The sequence below is a fragment of the Schistocerca americana genome, chromosome 4 (assembly GCF_021461395.2).
Source record: "Schistocerca americana isolate TAMUIC-IGC-003095 chromosome 4, iqSchAmer2.1, whole genome shotgun sequence".
NCBI lineage: Eukaryota > Metazoa > Arthropoda > Insecta > Orthoptera > Acrididae > Schistocerca > Schistocerca americana.
The window spans coordinates 226041396-226060357 of NC_060122.1; the positions used below are offsets into that span (position 1 = coordinate 226041396).

Here is an 18962-nt window from a genome sequence, read left to right on the forward strand (position 1 = left end):
ATAACTTTTGTTTGTGTAGTGACAATGTTATAGCGCAATAAAATACTTTTCTGCCATTACTCATGCCAAATAAATCCACTACCAACTGAAAGATTGTTGGGTCGTCACACTGCTTATCTAAGTATGGTGCTATACGACAGGGTCCTGTGTCCTTGTCTTCCTGCAACCTGTGAAAGATCCATCCAGGTAATGAAATGGAGACTAATAGTTTATTGTGAAGTCCAAATCACAGCACAATTTGACTTTTGCAAATACACAAAGAATTAACACAGGCATAAGGCACATTAAATGACAGAAAATATTGTACAGCCGACTGGAAATTGAGTCTCTAACTTATGGGTTTGGAGTGTGATACTTTAAGATTTATCAGGTTAAATATAAAAAGAATTACAGCATGTTTTTCTTTTTGTTTTCAGCTTCTAAATGGGTCGTACAGCTTCCTTGCTGTTCTGCTTCAGATGAACAACTCCAACTGAGAACTGGACTCGACTAAGATTGGGTTCTGCAGATATTCCTCAAATGGCACTGCCGTTACATTAAAGAGGAACAAACCATGCAACCTTAATGCAGAATCTTTTAGCTCAGGCTTGTAGGTTTTACGTTTGTTTCATGCAGACAGTCCACTACCACTACCGGCCGTGATACCAGTCCCTACACTTGCACTTGTGGTGGACTTGCAAAGGCTAATATTCGCACCAAAATTAAAGTTATTCATTGATCTATATTTGTTTTAAAACAAAACCATGGAATTGTTCACAGTACCTTCCTAATATCTACATGAGGGAAAATATTGTGTGTCTTCTGGAATGCAGTTAGAAATCACTTCTCAAAAGCAGTCAATTAATCTCTTATGTATCTGTATACATACAAAGTAAAATACCTGCTCCTGTTTCCTGAATGTCATATTTGGTAGTATTCCCCCTTACAGTTAATTAGGGAACCTATAGGCGTAAAAAGTTAACAAAATAGAAGAAAAAAAAATTCATGTTTCAGTATTGTGTCTTTTATGATGTAACGAATTTCAGTCACTGAAAGCTATACAGCTTGCACTATTGAATGTTGGTACATAAGTTTAAGTGCGATTATTATTCTTTAAAATTTTTTACTCATTGAAATAAATACATTTTATCTTAACTCAGCTGAACACTAAAACTGACAAGTAACAAATTGTACTATCTTATGGAAATTCACTGAAACTTAATTACATTTTCCTTAGTAAAAGAGTGTACAGGAGAAAGGGAATTTTGTTCTACACTCATGCTCATAAATTAAGGATAATGCTGATACATGGTGAAACAACACTCTGGTGGGCGGTTTGAGGGTTTAAATCACCTCAGGGTATGACCATGCGGTGCATTTGACTTGCGGTCATCGCACAGTGGTGCTGGCAGCAGTCCACATATGCAGAGGTGTGTTGGTGTATGTCAGAGTACGGTGCAGCAAGTAAGTGTGCAGATGTTTTCGGACGTGCTAATGGTGACAATGGCTCAATGAACACACATTGATGACATTATGAGGGGTAGAATACTAGGGCGACTGGAGGCTGGTCAAACACAGCAGGTCATAGCATCGGCTCTCCGTGTACCACAAAGTGTGATCTCAAGATTATGGCAACAATTCCAGTAGACTGGAAAGGTGTACAGGCACTACAGTACAGGGCGTCCACAGTGTACAACACCACAAGAAGACTGATATCTCACCATCAGTGCCCGCAGACGGCCATAGAGTACTGCAGGTAGCCTTGCTCGGGACCTTACTGCAGGCACTGGAACGGTTGTCTCCAGACACAGTCTACAGATGACTGAACAGACATGGTTTATTTGCCCAGAGACCTGCAAGGTGTATTCCATTGATCCCAGGTCACAGAAGAGCCCATAAAGCCTGGTGTCAAGAAAACAGTACATGGTCACTGAAACAGTGGCCCAGGTTATGTTCATGGATGAGTCCAGGTATAGTCTGAACAGTGATTCCCACTGGGTTTTCATCTGACATGAACCAGGAATCAGATGCCAACCCCTTAATGTCCTTGAAAGGGACCTGTACGGAGGTCGTGGTTTGATGGTGTGGGGTGGGATTATGATTGGTGCATGTACATCCCTGCGTGTCTTTGACAGAGGAACTGTAACAGGTCAGGTGTATCGGGATGTCATTTTGCACCAGTATGTCCGCATTTTCAGGGGTGCAGTGGGTCCCACCTTCCTCCTGATGGACGATAATGCATTGCCCCACATAGCTGCCATCGTGCAGAAGTACCTTGAAACAGAAGATACCAGGTGAATGGAGTGGCCTGCCTGTTCTCCAGACCTAAACCCCATCAAGCACATCTGGGATGCTCTCGGTCGCCGTATCACTGCACGTCTTCAAACCCCTATGACACTTCAGGAGCTCCGGCAGGCACTGGTGCAAGAATGGAAGGCTATACCCCAGCAGCTGCTCGACCACCTGATCCAGAATATGCCAGCCCGTTGTGCGGCCTGTGTACTTGTGCATGGTGATCATGTCCCATACTGATGTCGGGGTACGTGGCAGGAAACAGTGGTGTTTTGTAGCACGTGTTTCGGGACGGTTTTTTCAACTTATTACCAATACCATGGATTTACAGATCTGTGTCGTGTGTGTTCCCTATGTGACTATGCTATTAGTGCCAGTTTTGTGTAGTGCAGTGTTGTATGGCACCACATTCTGCAATTATCCTTAATTTATGAGCATGAGTGTAGGTAATGCTTGATGCTAATGTGAATTCTTGACAGTAATGTGAAAGACTGGTTTCATTCACGGATGAGAAAAGCAGTGTTTTCAGTGGTTTGGGGAAATAACCAAGCACTAGATACTGATAATTATTATGGATCTGTAGTTTTTCTCCTAGCAAAAATAGTTTTCTTTAATTTCTTAAAACACTTACTATCCATACAGAAAATCTTAAGAGTGTAAGAACTGGGGAAAATCAAACAAAACTTTTGTTGTTTAATGCCTATTACCCATCTTCCACTTGACTAAATTCATTCTTGTTTGTGTGAACCTAGTGCACAATTTGGTTCCCCTGGGAAACATGTAATTTGTAACATAAATCTTTTACCTCACCCTTTCTGACAGTTCTTTCCATACAATGTCATTGGATTTAACAAATTGGTAAAATCTCTTTCGCCATACACAGTATCCATTGAAAATTCTTAGTTAATCCAGTGATATAGCTTAGTCTGTCAGAAAGACATTGAGTCTTAAAGAATGGCACTTTATTTTACCAAAGCTTAGATATTGATGTTTTCTGCATTTATAACTTTTAGAAAGTTCTTTTTCTTAAAGAAGTCCAAGCTGAATTTCCACAGAATGTTTCGTTCTTCAAACAACCCACTGACAGCCACCATGCCACATTCTGTTATTTTGAATAGTGTGCTAGTCGAGCCTCCACAGTATTTGCAGTAACTCATATCCTTAAGTTTCTCAAAATAATTTACTATTTTCTACTACATCTTCTGCAATTCCCAAGTCCAAACTCCTTTTGCTGTGCTTAACAGCATCTTTAAAGAAAATCTTATTAGTGAAACTAAGGCATTATAGCATCCTCATGTCATGGATGGAGTCATATATAACCAATAAGAAAAAAAGATCATACTAACGAATGATATCATGAGAATTAAATAATATTTACATTTGGGAAACATTAAATATGGTAACCTGCAAAGATCGGCATTTGGCCACTGCTGTCCTTGACCTATATAAATGGTTTACCAAATACTTTGTTTTTGATGACTCAAGTACACTGGTAAAGAGCACCATACCACACATTCAGTCGAATAGTAGAAAGTTTTTCTTTTAATCTTACAAAACTCATATTAAAATATCTAAAAAGAAAGATGATGAAACTTACCAAACAAAAGCGCTGGCAGGTCGATAGACACACAAACAAACACAAACATACACACAAAATTCTAGCTTTCGCAACCAATGGTTGCCTCGTCAGGAAAGAGGGAAGGAGAAGGAAAGACAAAAGGATATGGGTTTTAAGGGAGAGGGTCAGGAGTCATTCCAATCCCGGGAGCGGAAAGACTTACCTTAGGGGGAAAAAAGGACAGGTATACACTCGCACACACACACATATCCATCCACACATACACAGACACAAGCAGACATGCTTTATTTTACCAAAGCTTAGATATTGATGTTTTCTGCATTTATAACTTTTAGAAAGTTCTTTTTCTTAAAGAAGTTAAATCCAATGACATTGTATGGAAAGAACTGTCAGAAAGGGTGAGGTAAAAGATTTATGTTACAAATTACATGTTTCCCAGGGGAACCAAATTGTGCACTAGGTTCACACAAGCTGAAATGTCTGCTTGTGTCTGTGTATGTGTGGATGGATATGTGTGTGTGTGCGAGTGTATACCTGTCCTTTTTTCCCCCTAAGGTAAGTCTTTCCGCTCCTGGGATTGGAATGACTCCTTACCCTCTCCCTTAAAACCCATATCCTTTTGTCTTTCCTTCTCCTTCCCTCTTTCCTGACGAGGCAACCATTGGTTGCGAAAGCTAGAATTTTGTGTGTATGTTTGTGTTTGTTTGTGTGTCTATCGACCTGCCAGCGCTTTTGTTTGGTAAGTTTCATCATCTTTCTTTTTAGATATATTTTTCCCACGTGGAATGTTTCCCTCTATTATATTCATATCAAAACTCATATTAAGCAATTCGAGGAAAAAACATAACATTTAGAAATTTCCTGGCAGATTAAAACAATGTGCCAGACCAGAACTCAAACCCAGAACCTTGGCTTTTGCAGGAAGTGCACTTACTCCCCGGGCATCCAAGCATGATTCATGACCCGTCCTCACACCTTCACTTCTGCCAGTATCTCTTTTCCTACCTTCCAAATTTCATGTAATTTCTCCTGCATACTTTGTGGAACTAGCACTCCAGGAAAAAAAGATATTGTGGGGAAATGGCTTAGCGGCAGCCTAAGCTGCATCAGGAAGTTTAAAAGCAGTGTGCACTCCGCTTCAAAGTGAAAGATACATTCTAGAAACAATCACCCTGGGTGTGGCTAGGCCATTTCTGTCCAATATCCTTTTGCCAAGAGTGTTAGTGCCCACAAGATATGCAGGAGAACTTCAATGAAGTTTGGAAGGCGAGAGAGAGGTACTGGCAGAAGTGAAGCTCTCAGGGAGATCATGAATTGGACTTGGATAAACCAGTCAGTACAGTACTTGGCTGCAGATCACGATTCTGGGTTCAAGTCCATTCTAGCACACAGTTTTAATCTTTCACTCTGCTACAGAGCGAAACATTCAGTCTGAATATATGTATGGTGTATACATTCTTACTGGCACCAGATCTAGAGATAAATGGACATACTCTAAATGAAATGTCCTTTATAATATTACGAGGATTCAGGTATCACATAAACTTAGGTGGCAATAGCACATAGAAATTGCTCTCACTGTGTTAATTCCATGCAAACTAGGTATGCTAATGCCTGAAGCAGAGGTGTTCGTCAATCACAACATACTGTTATCCAGTGAAAAAGTACACTTCTGGAAGGGAATATTAGAGCAAGATGTTATTTGTTCTTGACATGAATTTACATGAACTTCATTTGATAAATACTTAAAGAATTTGGATCTGGTCAGGAGATGTACTTCAACAGCCTAATGGTAAGGTGACTGCTTAAGTAAAACAGGATACCCTGACACAAATTTTCAATTATCGCTTCAGATTCCTGCCCTATCTTCAGCTTATCCTGTCCTATTTTGATAATTTTTTTATCCCTATATTATTTCTGCAATGATCCGACATTTTTGATACTATTGTACTAATGGTCTATGGACAAATAAATAAATATTCATTCTCCAAAATAAAAATTCACTCTAAAAATAAAAACATTTGTTCTTCTAATTGCAAGCCATTTTTCTTAGCCAATTTATATAGAACACCAGTCTTCTGGTCATGTTCTGTGTATCCCCTTCTCAGCATGAACCTCTGACTTCAGTTTTGGTCATTGTTCTTACAACTGAGAAGTTTTCATCCTCAAAAAAGCATTACAATTTGTTAACCATTCAGAAAGGAAAAAAATCCAGGTCTACACACACATAATTTACAAAAATAAAATACATTTATTCATATTAACCGCACATTAAAATCACAATCAGTGCAGCTGCACATACACAGACAAAACACTACTATCAAAGATATCACAGATAATTAAAAGTTACAATAAACCTATCAGTTTCAACTTTACTTAAAAGTTTTCTGGTTTCAAAAATCACACAAATGTTATTCAATACAGCACAATAGTATCTCTGGATTAGTGTTTCACAGCTACAACAAAGATTTTTTACATTCCTGATTATAATAAAGGACAATAAAACTTAATTAGAAGCACCATCCACAACTGCAGAAAAAAAATAATGATATCAGGAACATTGTGTTTCCGTAAGCAGCGTCTAACAAATCCTTCATACAAAAATGTGTTTGTTTACTTGAACAGTTAAGTAGAGTTGGGTTGAAACTTCAGCAGCTCGTACAGATGTTAACACACCATGAACTTTAAAAAGCTACAGACTTTTATATGATAAGGGAACAGAAAAAAATGTCTAGCTGCTTGAAGAGCTTTGTCCAACATGGTCCCTCATAAAGAAGTCATCTTCAGTTCTATGTGATTCTCAAATAATGGTACATACATTTTTGTACTTTTCTGTGCATCAACGATGCTATTAAAATAAACTTCTAACACTATACATAAAACAATAATATATCAATCTGCCATACTCATCTTCTTGGATACCAAGAAATATGGAAATATACATAATTTTATGGTAGCACTATTTCAGCAGCATGAAAAAGAATTTACTTGCTTGTTATATGACTGTGATAAAAGATTACATTTTGTTTCTTTAAAACAGTATCTTATCTTCTACTATAACAAAAATTATGTTCTTTTCAACATGAGGTCCCTGAAAAATAAATGAACTTTTGCAATGGCACTGAACACTGCCTTATACAAAAAAACACACTATCACATAATTCTTTTAATCAAAGACTACTTAAGTATCATCGGAGTCAAGGCTCATTGGAGGACTATCATCACAAGATAACTCTGCTGTCTGATCAGTCTTCAGAGGCACATGGAAATTCTTTTTGAGCACACGACTTCGTGGGGTCAGAGCCAATGGTGAGAGACTGGGAGGTTCGCCATACTGTTCCAGCTTGAACAGCTTACGCTGAACTTTTTCACTCAGTTCTGGTGTAACAGCTGGTTTACTAAGCCGTGATAATTCTGCTGTTGAAGGATTTGTTTGTCTCACGTTAAGAGATGCATTTCTCACTGGAGTCACAAAATTCTCATTTAGGAATGACAAAACAATTCCTTCACAAGTATATGAAAAATTGTCAATATCCTGAAAAAGATGGTGCACTGTCAATTAATTGATTTAACAACAACACTGCTACAAAATAAAAGCTAAAATAACACAAAAAGTGTCACAAGACATCTTAATGAGTCTTCCTCTGCTTTGCACATTACCATCCTTAAATGAAATATTTTGTTACCATGAGAGATTTTTAAAAAGAAGTATTAAGTATGTGTAAATAATATATTACACATTTTTTGGCCAAAGACAGTATACTATAGAGAAGCTTCTTTTCAACACAAAATAGAACTGATTACAATGTAATCCATGTAAAGTAATTAAAGTTTAATCCATTAAGCAGACAGCTTACTGGAAATTAAGTAAAATGAACAATAATGTAGAGAATATTCAAGCTTCACTGAAATGTCCTTTTATTGACAACGAAGCAGTTGTTACAAATACGTCTTCAGCTTGATGAAACTACTCTCAAACTTCTAGTAGCTGAATGAGCAGAACAACAATTTCAAAGTTGTAATAGCATGTCACATTTCAACTTTCTGCCAGTTGTCTCTTGAATGGCTAATTAAACTTTGTCCCTTATGTCTGTGATTAAATGACTAGTAAGTATGAATGGAAAAATGTGTTTACACTGGCATCCAAAAGTGAGTAGTAGTTTGGCTTGTTACAGCTGTAACTTAGGAAACATTTCAATTACCTGAAGGCAAAAACTTTTAGAATAATTTTCCTTATTTCCATGTTATTTACCAAGAAAGTTTTATAAGGAGGATAAAAATTGGTTTGAATTATTACCTCCACCTTTACATTGTCTAACACTGTGCTACTTATACACAATGAAACATGAAAATAGAGATATTACAGGTGGCTTACGTAATGAAATTATTTCATAAATAACACAGCTGGTGTATAAAACATCAGGGCATTATGAAGGTACTACCAGAAAACATAAAACACATGTTAAGTATGACCAATTGCGATACAAATATATGATTAAAATTTCAGATTAATGGCATTTTACTGCTTCTAAAAGGGATATGGTTTGTGATAACATGTCAATTTGCAGTATGACATTTTCTTTGTGCAGCATCAATCAGAAACATTATGAATTAATCTGTTCTGATCTTTTAATTGAAGACTACAGTCCATTTATATTAAAAGCACAAAGATATTTTGAAGTCAGAAAGTCAGCTTCTAAATGACTCTCCACTCCCCCCCACATTTCTTGTCAGTCATACCTATTTCTCTAGTTTCTTTGAAGCAACTGTTCAACATGATCAGACGGAGACTGCTGGCAAGAACAACTTATTACAATTACTAATTGCCTTCAGTAAACAGCAGCCACTACCTGAACATGTCGCAGTTGTCTTGAAGAAATGTTGTGCAATTTACAAAACACGTCCAGTGACTAACTGAGAGCAATATACTGAACAGATCTGTCAGAGAAAGCCTGAAGAACCACTCCTCTCTTCTCTGCAGAGACAATTCCAAACTCCTGAGCATGTGAGTAAGGTCTTGTAATGCTTAAAAGGCTGGAAAACTAGCACCACAACTAAATGAGCAGCCAGTTTATTGAGCTCTTCATGCAGCCTACTCCTCTCCATTTCAGATACAGCACATATCCATCCAAACTTTGGGCCAACAGGAAAGTAGACAGTGGTGAATGCTGACATATTCTAACTGTCCCCATGATTGCAGTATGATTAACTTATCATCTCTGTCCCAACTATTTGGATGTCACAGATGTTTACTGTGTGGTCTACTTTAGTTAATCTGTTGAGTAAATCTTAATACCGGCTGTCTGAATTTCAATTATTTTCGTGAAACATTCTACAATTTCCCAGTCAGCAAAATCATTTTCCAGCAATGTACATTCAGCAGTGAATATATCTCTATAACTGTAAAGCCCACGTTCAAAACTACAAGTGACAGATTAAAGAAACACTCCATTCCTCAATCCCCTTAAATACTAATAAACAAGTGTGATGATAATTTGAACAAATTTTTTAATATATACAGTCCTTAGAATATCATACGATTAAAAATGGGCATACCTTTGGTGAACAACAGAGCTTGTGCCACTAACAGTAAAGGGTCATTTTGGAAAGAATGAAATTTCAGTTGTACTGGAGATGCTGGTGACTGCTCAAATACTTCTTATTCGGACAATACTTAAAAAAAATTTTGGCATAGTCGCACTCCGTTTCAATGGGAAATTACAATGTTTCTTCAATGGCTGGAAATGACTACAACATCTGTCGTATGATCTAACCACAGCTGGTGATAGCCATATGTGACAAATTGTCGTAGTATTGAAATGTCATTTTCAAGTGTTTCCCTAGTTATTATTTCCTGTCCTTTACTTTTCTTGGTACATATATAACAATATTTGCTACAGAAATAATTGAGCTAATGACTCAGATAAACCAAAACAATATCAAACATGATGATTTGAGTTAGCAGGTTTCTTTTACATTAACAGAAATGTTTAGTTTGCACATCACACTAATGTAAGTAAATACCAACTAAGAAAAATAGGTAAATTTTAAAAGTATCCTGATACTGAAAATATTTATACTTAATATAACACTGGAAAATTCTATGTGGACAACAAATAATGGAATAAGTAAAGAGAACTGTTTATTCAACAGTGGAGGCAAACTCCAGTTGTTGTATATGTCCTTATCTGCGGCACACCTCCCTGTACACTGAGTGATTATTTTTACACATTAGAACACTAATGCTCCAAGCAGACGAAGACACAAAATTCAGTGAAGCCGCAGGGTAAACCAAAGACACATGATGGAATGGCACCTTACAGGTATAATGTGTGTGAAGGTCTATGAACATGGAACACTTCAGAGATATTAAGCTAATAGCTGAGTGTATGCTTTTTGATCTGAATATGCCAAATAATGTTACAAGTAGTACAATAGTTGCTTTAAGGATGGCCAGTGTATGTTTTAAAATGTGCCTTAGAGTGCAAAAAGTGCAAATGATCTATCACACTAATTACACCATTATAGGTGTTTGACTGTATTTATTTGTGTTCAGATATGATGGGCAGAGGTAATGCCCCTTTACTAACTGGTCTCTGTGCCCCAAGTCCTTACAATAGCCACAATCAGACAAACTTCTTCTTTTTCTTCTTCTTCTTCTTCTTTTAAGAAAAGCTTGTGGGTATCAATGGTTTCCTTTCTTTCCACTTCACTCAATGGAGTTCTTCTTGCACCCAATGCAAATGGTGGTGGAGTGTCAAGTCATGACCAGATGAAAGAGATCTGCTTGCAGTGATTGTTTTCATATCACCTAAGTTTCAGAACAAATGTTCGAGCAGGTATCAAGTATCTCATTTTTATCCTTATACGTGCAGCCTGACAGAGGTGTATTTGTCTGCCAGAGCTTAGTATTGTGAACTTAATAATTTCAACAAGAACTTTGAAGTCAAATGCAAGTGACAACTTATAATGGATTTTTTCTGCGGAGTCAATGGATTTTTTTTATGTACACTACAATATGAGTATCATCTCTAAATTCAAAATGGCTGCACAACTAAATTAGGTACATTTGTCCACCTGTTTGCTGTTCCCTTAGGCTATCATATATCAGAACAGGAACCATTCCTCATTCCGCTCCCACTTCTATATGTAGCTAGATGCAGCTACAGATATAATCTGCTGGAAGTAATTTTTCTGAATTTTGAAATTTATGTCATACGCAAATGTGTCATGCAATGACAAGGCAGTTATCAAGTGTGCCAACTGCAGTGTACTAGAAGGCACCATTTCCCAATGCAACACATGATATCAAACACTATTGTTAGAGGTGTCATCCTAAAATTTACTCCATTTTCTGTAAATAATCTCATGTTCAGTATTAACTGAATTCTCTGTTGGTGCTTGGCACTACATGACAATAATATTCAAAAGGAAACACTTTCCTAATGTTCTGCAAATACTATAGAATATTGGGAAAGTGTTTACCTTTTAATATTAATCTCATGTTTATTCATCAGAATCTTTCAAACGCCATTTCAAGTTAGGACTAGACTCATTAAAATAATAATGACAAGTGTTCATACTGAAGAAGAATCCATACGTCCATAAAAATGGATGTACGTATGTTCCACATCTCCTAAACCCCTGGATGGATTTCAACCAAACTTAGTACACATACCACTTTCTGTCTGGAAAGAATTGCTGTGGTATAAGAACCACCTATCTCTCAGAGGGGGGTGAAAAAGCACTTTAGCCCATGACATGTCAATACCCATCATTAGTCATCCAGTATTTGATAATGAGAGCACGTAGACTTGCTACAAACTTTACACATAATTTCACCTTTTCTGATTAACAACCCCAGCAAAATGATGAAAGGAAAAAAAAGTTGCTTGCTTATTACAGAATCACTGTTCACACCGTGAAACTTATACATGAGTAATGATGTTTTAATTTATTACTTCTTTACTACTAATCATATGACTACTGTTTCTGGCAAGCAACTGCACATGATGGGAGAAGCTATCCGTATGGTGGGAGTAAGGCGGAGGCTGTGGTGGCAAGCGGAAGGGATACCAGGGTATGGGTGGGGGCAACGGTAAAGTGCTGCTTTTGGGAACATACAGGGATGAGATGGAGAGAGGGTAGGATAGCTAGGTGGAGTCATGTGGTTAGATGGAGGGTCCGGGGGGGGGGGGGGGGGGGGGGGGTAGGAATGGAAACAGAGGGAAGTAAAAAGACTGTGGGAGCCTTTGTGGAATAGAAGGCTTTGTAGTGCCAGAATGGGAACAGGGAAGGGGATCGGTGGGTGAAGGACAATGACTAACAAAGGATGAGGCCAGGAGGTTTATGGGAATGTAGGATATATTGCAGGGTGAGTTCCCACTTGCGAAATTCAGAAAAGCTGGTGCTGGTGGCACAGACCGTGAAGCAATCACTGCAATGAAGAACATCGTGTTGGACATTGTGCTCTGCAACTGGATGGTCCAGCTGTTTCTTGGCTGCAATTTGTCAGTGGCTATTCATATGGACAGCCAGCTTGTTGGTTGTCATGCTCACATAGAATGCAGTATAACGGTTGCAGGTTAGCTTGTAGATCACATGACTGGTTTCAAAGGTAGCCCTGTCTTTGATGGATTAGGTGATGTTTGTGACCAAATTGGAGTAGGTGTTGGTGAGAGGATGTATGGACAGGTCTTGCATCTAGGTCTATTATGACAATACGAGCCATGAGGCAATGGGCTGGTGGCAGGGGTTGTGTAGGGATGGACCAGGATATTGGGTAGGTATGGTGGGTGGTGGAACGACACTGTGGGAGGGACGGGAAAGATAGTGGATAGGATATTCCTCATTTCAGGGCACAATGAGAGGTCATCAAAATCTTGGCAGAGAATGTGATTCAGTTGGTCCAGTCCTGGGTGGCACTGAGTCACGAGAGGAATACTCCTCTGTGGCCGAACAGTAATATTTTGGGTGGTGGCGGGTGGCTGGAGAGATAAGACACTAAAGATCTGTTTCTGTACAAGGCTGGGAGGGTAATAACAGTCTGTGATAGTGTTGCCAGATTTTTTTTACCCTGTAAGGGACAAATGTTCAGTTAGGCAAGAAAAACCAGGATTTCATTTTTTTACATGAGACAAACGAAAAACAAAATTATTTTTTGTGATTTATTAGTCTTTATTATATTTTAATGAAGAATGTGTAAATTTTAACATGCTTTTGTTTGATTTTAAATATCTAAAAAAATCAATGCAGTCGTTTTTATAGTTGAAAGTGGCTATTAATTCACTTTCTATGAAAGTTGAGGTACATTTCGTTTGTACATCAGCCCATTTCTATGAAGCATTTGTAACTGGGGATACTAAAGATGAATGTTAAGGTGTGAAAGATGTTAGGGATTACATTCTTGGAAAATCCTTCCACGATTTTCTTGCATTTCTCAATCAATCTCTTATTTTTGTCATCAAAAGACTGTGCCATGTCCAGGCTTCTTTGAATTATTTGAAATTCTTCGTATAAGGGGTCCATGTTCAGTTGATTGATCCTTAAAAGTTCTGCAGTTTTTTGAGAATGGTTGTAAATAATTGGTGATTTTAAGTTTAAAAACAGCATCTTGAAAAGGATGTTGTTTTCTGAGAAATCATATTGTGGTGACAAATATCCTACAAAATTGGTGCAGAAATGTAGAAAATCATTCCAAATAGTTTCTTGTGCGTTAGTGCTTAATTCATTCATTATCTCTGTTGTCTTACCTTCAAAAAAGTTGTCTTGTATTCTTTGCCCAATCTCCTTGTGAATCCCATGTATTTCAGCATGCATCTCAACAACTGACAAAGACTCTGATTAATCTTCTTCAGTGTTGTTTTTATAGAAAACATTATGCAAAAACAACAAATACACTAAAGGTTTTTCTCTTCTTCTTCACATATGTTATTATTATTCACGTTTGGGCCCTACTGGACCACGCGAAGTACAATCACGGGGCATTCAGTTATTTTCTTTTAGACTTTCTCTCTGCCCAAATTGTTTTCATTCTCTCGGAATGAGCTCTTTTCCTTTCATCAGACCATGTGGTTCCAGTTTTCTTTGGTTTTTCAGCTTGACCAACTACCCAGTCATGAATTTTTTGCCCAAATAATTTTCTGTCTTGAATTTCATCTTGTTTTATATCTGCCTCTTTCATGTCCTCTTTTATAGCAGCAATCCATTTTATTGTCTCAAATTTAGCTTTACTTCGATTTTCGTAGAATTCCACTACTTGTTTAGTTAGTCTGGTAGCATCCATTCTTTTAATATGCCCATAAAATTTTAATCTGCATTTTTTCATATCCGAATATATGCTGGTGTATTGTTGAATTTCACTATTTGCTCTTAGCCTGTATGTTCCTTCTTCAGTATATTTTGGACCTAGAATTTTTCTGATTACTTTTCTTTCTCTTTTTTGGATTTCTTGAATGTCCTTTTTTCTGTTTAAAATTAGCGTTTCAGCCCCATAAAGGCACTCTGGTTTTATGACCGTGTTGTAATGTCTCAATTTAGAGTACCTCAAGAGACATTTTTTGTTGTAGATGTCTTTTGTAAGTCTAAAAGCTGTCTCCATCTTTTGACAACGAATTTCATTTCCAATTTTTTCTAGACCAGTCTCTGAGATTGTTTCACCTAAACATTTGAATTGCGAAACTCTTTTGATTTTTCCATACTTAGTTTCCAAAAGTTTGGGTGCCAGTTTGTTGCTAGTCATATACTGTGTTTTTTCAAATGAGATTTGGAGACCTACTCTTTCTGCTGTTTCTTTAAGAATTTCTATTTGTTTCTGAGCAATTTGGATGTCCTGTGTTAGAATAACCAAGTCGTCTGCAAAGGCCAAACAGTCTATTCGAATATTTGTTCGTCCTAATTTCACTGGTTGGTCAATTTTGAACTCCAATTTTCGTTCGCGCCACTCTTGTATTACTTTTTCTAGAACGCAGTTAAATAGCAACGGAGAGAGTCCATCACCTTGCCTCACGCCTGTTTTTATTTCAAAGGATTCTGAAATTTCTCCTCTGAACTTTACTTTTGATTTTGTACCAGTTAGCGTGTCTCTGATAATTGCCGTGGTTTTAGGATCCAGGCCTTGTTCTTTCACAATTTGGAAAAGAGATTCACGATCCACTGAGTCATAAGCCTTTCTAAAATATACAAAGGTACAAACTAGTTTTTTATTGCAAATTTTTTGATGTCTGAGAATTAGTTTGAGGACTAAAATCTGTTCTGGGCAAGATCTATTTGGCCTGAAACCTGCTTGATATTCGCCAATTTTCCATTCAAGTTGTTGTTGTGCTCGGTTCAGAAGACATTGAGAGAGGATTTTGTATGTGACTGGAAGAAGAGAAATTCCTCTGTAATTATTAACATCAGTTTTGTCTCCCTTCTTATGAAGTGGGTGAATCAAGGCGGTTTTCCATTCATCAGGAATTTTTTCAGTTTGCCAAATGTTTTGCATGATTGAAGTAATTTCTTTAACGGTTTTTGGACCAGCTGCCTTTAAAAGTTCTGCAACAATTCCATCTTCACCAGATGCCTTGTTGTTTTTCAACCTATGAATTTCTTTAATGATTTCCTCTTCATTTGGTGCAAGTGAAACTGGATTGCATTGTTGGGGAATTTTTGGTGGAAATCTTTCTGTGGGCTCGGGGCAATTTAGAAGATTCTTAAAGTATTTAGAAAGTTCTTTGCAATTTTCTTGGTTGTTAAGAGCCAACTGTCCATTTTCCTTCTTGAAGCAAAGATTCTGGGGTTGGTACCCCTTTATTTTGGTTTTAAACGTTTTATAAAAATTTCTGGTATTGTATTTCTGAAAATCTTCTTCAATTTCTAAGAGTTGACTATTCTCATATTGTCTTTTTGTTTGTCTAATTAGTTTTGAAGTGTCTTTTCTAGTTGTCAGGAATGTATCATATGTGTCTTCTGTCTTGTTGCTATTCCATGCTTTAAATGTCTCTTGTCTGGCTTTGATTGCATGATCACAGTTTTCATTCCACCAAGCATGTTTCTTGTGTTTTCGTAAAGGAATTTGATCTTGAGCTGTTTTGATAATCTTGTGTTTGAGTTGTTCCCAATTTTGTGCACTTGTTTTGTCAAATTCGTCTGCTAATAATGATGGTTGGATTTTACTGGTGTCAAATTTGGGGATTAATGGTGTCCTTTTGTTGAAATTTTGGGGTTTTAGCTTTAGTTTCACACGGGTTAAGTAATGGTCTGAGTCAATATTGGCGCCTTTACGAACTTGAACATTTAAAATTTCTTTGTGACATGGATACGAGATTGCAATATGGTCAATTTGGAATTCACCTATGTCCTTGTTAGGTGATCGCCATGTCTTTTGTTTTGAAGGTTTTTTCTTAAAATGACTTGACATAATTTTGAGATTGAAATTTCTGCAAAATTCTACCAGCCTCTTTCCATTTTTATTGGTCCATTTATGTGCAGGGAATTCACCGACCGTTTTTCTAAATTTTCTCTCTTTCCCTAACTGTGCATTAAAATCACCCATTAAAATCTTTACATAATTTTGAGGAATTTTGGAGACTGTATTCTCTAACACTTCCCATGACTTATTTACTTTTTCTGGATTTGTTTTATTCTCCTGGTTGATAGGCATGTGTGCGTTAATTAAACAGTACATTTTATTTGCACATTTCATGGAAATTGTCATTAGTCTGTTGTTTACTGGATTTACTTCGATTACGGAGCCAAGAATGTCTTGCGAAATTGCGAATGCAACACCCAGATGCGGAGTGTTTTTAAGAATTCTTTTGTCTGTTTTACTTTTAAACAATCGGTAGTTTCCAAAATCCATGGTATTCTCATCAGGCAACCTTGTTTCTTGCAGGGCTAAAATTTTGATATTTTGTTCTTTTAGTGTGTCCCCTAATTTATAGAGTTTTCCTGGTGTCAAGAGAGAGTTAATATTGATAGTTCCAAAAAATGTTTCGACCTTGGGCATGAGTCGGTCAAAAGACTTCGATTTCCTCTGGTTTGGGATATAGCGTTTCAGCCTAGTCTCCCCAGAATCCGATAGACTAGTTGCGCCACTGATGGCGGAGGATTTGTTACCACCTGGGGTAATTTTGTAATTACTAAAACGCTCCATAATAGTACTTAAAATCAAAGGGTTGAGCTCAGAAAAGCTCAGTGGTTAAGACTGGAGTGGTTAGTTCCAGAATTTGTATTACGGCCGCACCTCTGGTGAACAGACGCCGACCACAGTGCCGCTTGTTACAAGTCAGACACAAGGTGGATTTATTGTATTATGTGCCTCTTCCGCTAGTTCCACCGTACCGAGATTCGTTCTCTCCGCCTTCACTACCGTTGAGGTCTTCACATATGATTATATTTTCTAACAGATGAGGACATTCACTGTGGAATTCCAGAAAATGAGATTTTAGTGCAGATCATATTTTTAATACTCTTTCGGCAGAAGGACCAAGAGATAAAAATCTCATGGCAACATGTTTCACTGTTTCTTCCCATTGCACCACATTCATTTTAAATTTGAGTTGCAAGTTCGCTCTTTGTTTCACAGATCTACTGAAGTGACTGCATATTTTCAGTATCAAACTTTCTACATCCACTTCCAGTTTATCAGTACTGTATTTTCCAGCAGTGTGGAGAAAATGGGTGGGGCACCAGCTTTGAAAATTTTATCACTTATCAGCTGAAAGAAGTGTATAAATGGAATGGTTTCTGCCAAAGTTTACATTAGTAAATCCTAGGATCTGACAAGAAACTGGACACCCTGCAGTATTTCTGGGATAGGGTCACTGTGACAGGGTTTGTAGGTGGGTGAATCTGACAGCTGACAGAGTCCTTCTGCCAGATGATTCTTGCTGTAGGACTACCTTTGTAGTAGACCTAAATGCAAGACCTGTCCATACATCTTCTCACCACCACCTATTCCAATCTAGTAACAAACAACAGCTATCCCATCGAAGACTATGTATGAAACCAGTCATGTGGTCTACAAACTAAGCTACAACAACTGTGCTGCATTCTATGTAGGCATGACAACCAACTGCCTCACGAATGGCCATCGACAAACTGAGAGCAAGAAACAGCTGGACCACTCAGCTGCTGAGGACGCTGCCCAGTACAACATTCTTCATTTCAGTGATTACTTCACAGCCTGTGTCATCAGGATCCTTCCTACCAACACCAGTTTTTATGAATTGTGCAGGTTGGAACTCTCCCTGCAATGTATGCTACATCCCTGTAATCTTCTTGGTCTCAACCTTTGTTAATCACTGTCCTTTACCCAATTTTTCCCTTTCCTGTTCCCATTCCAACACTACATAGCCTTCTAATCCACCAATGCACCCACAGTCTTTTTTCTCCTTTTCCACTCCCGTCCCCCATCCCCCACCAACACCCCTGCACCCTCTATCTAATCTCCTGACTACACCTAGCTGCCCATCTTCTCCCCCCCCCCCCCCCCCCCCCCCCCAGCCTCCTCCTTACTCCCATCACCCAGACTACTTCACCCATCACGTGCAGTTGCCATGTAAGAGAGAGCTGCATTTGTGTGAATGTGTGTGTGTGTGTTTGTTTTGCCTATTCCAGAAGAAGGCTTTCTGGCTGAAACCTTACTTGTTGAGCAGTCTTTTTGTTGTGCCTGTCTGCAACTCAATGTTTCCACTATATGGTGAGTAGCAATAAATCCTTTTCATAAAGTAAAATATGTGAAACATATTTGTCGTGTGTGTGCGCGTGGGCGATTCCATCTGTAAAAAAATTCATTCTAAGCCCCTGGAATGATTTGAAACAAATATGGTACACATATTAGTTATGATCCAGAAAGAAATACTGTGGAAGTCAGAAGCACCAGCCTCCTGTTGGAATGAGCGTTATAAAGAGGAGAGAAAAAGGGGAAGGAGGAGATGGACAACAGCGAGGGGCAAGGAGGACATGGACACCGATAGTGGGAAGGAGAGGATGGACAGAGAGAGGGGAGGGGGAATTGGACAGAGGGAGTGGAGAGTAGGAGGTGGACAGAGAAAGGAAAGAGAAGAAGATAGACAGAGAGTGGGAGGAGGAAGAGATGGGCAAAGAGACAGGGGGAAGAGGAGATGGA

General features: G+C 38.1%; 2 protein-coding genes across 2 annotated transcripts in view; one reads left to right on the forward strand and one right to left on the reverse strand.

The window, feature by feature from the left end:
* Positions 1-476, forward strand: part of LOC124613363 (odorant receptor Or2-like) — a 154114-nt gene extending 153638 nt beyond the window's left edge. The window contains exon 10 of the mRNA XM_047142062.1: positions 417-476. Within this exon, the coding sequence (XP_046998018.1) occupies positions 417-476 (60 nt within the window). The remainder of the gene's footprint in view (positions 1-416) is intronic.
* Positions 477-6081: 5605 nt separating this feature from the next.
* LOC124613364 (breast cancer type 2 susceptibility protein-like) overlaps positions 6082-18962 on the reverse strand; it is a 167236-nt gene continuing 154355 nt past the window's right edge. The window contains exon 13 of the mRNA XM_047142063.1: positions 6082-7385. Coding sequence (XP_046998019.1) covers positions 7032-7385 — 354 coding nt within the window. The 3' untranslated portion in view covers positions 6082-7031. The remainder of the gene's footprint in view (positions 7386-18962) is intronic.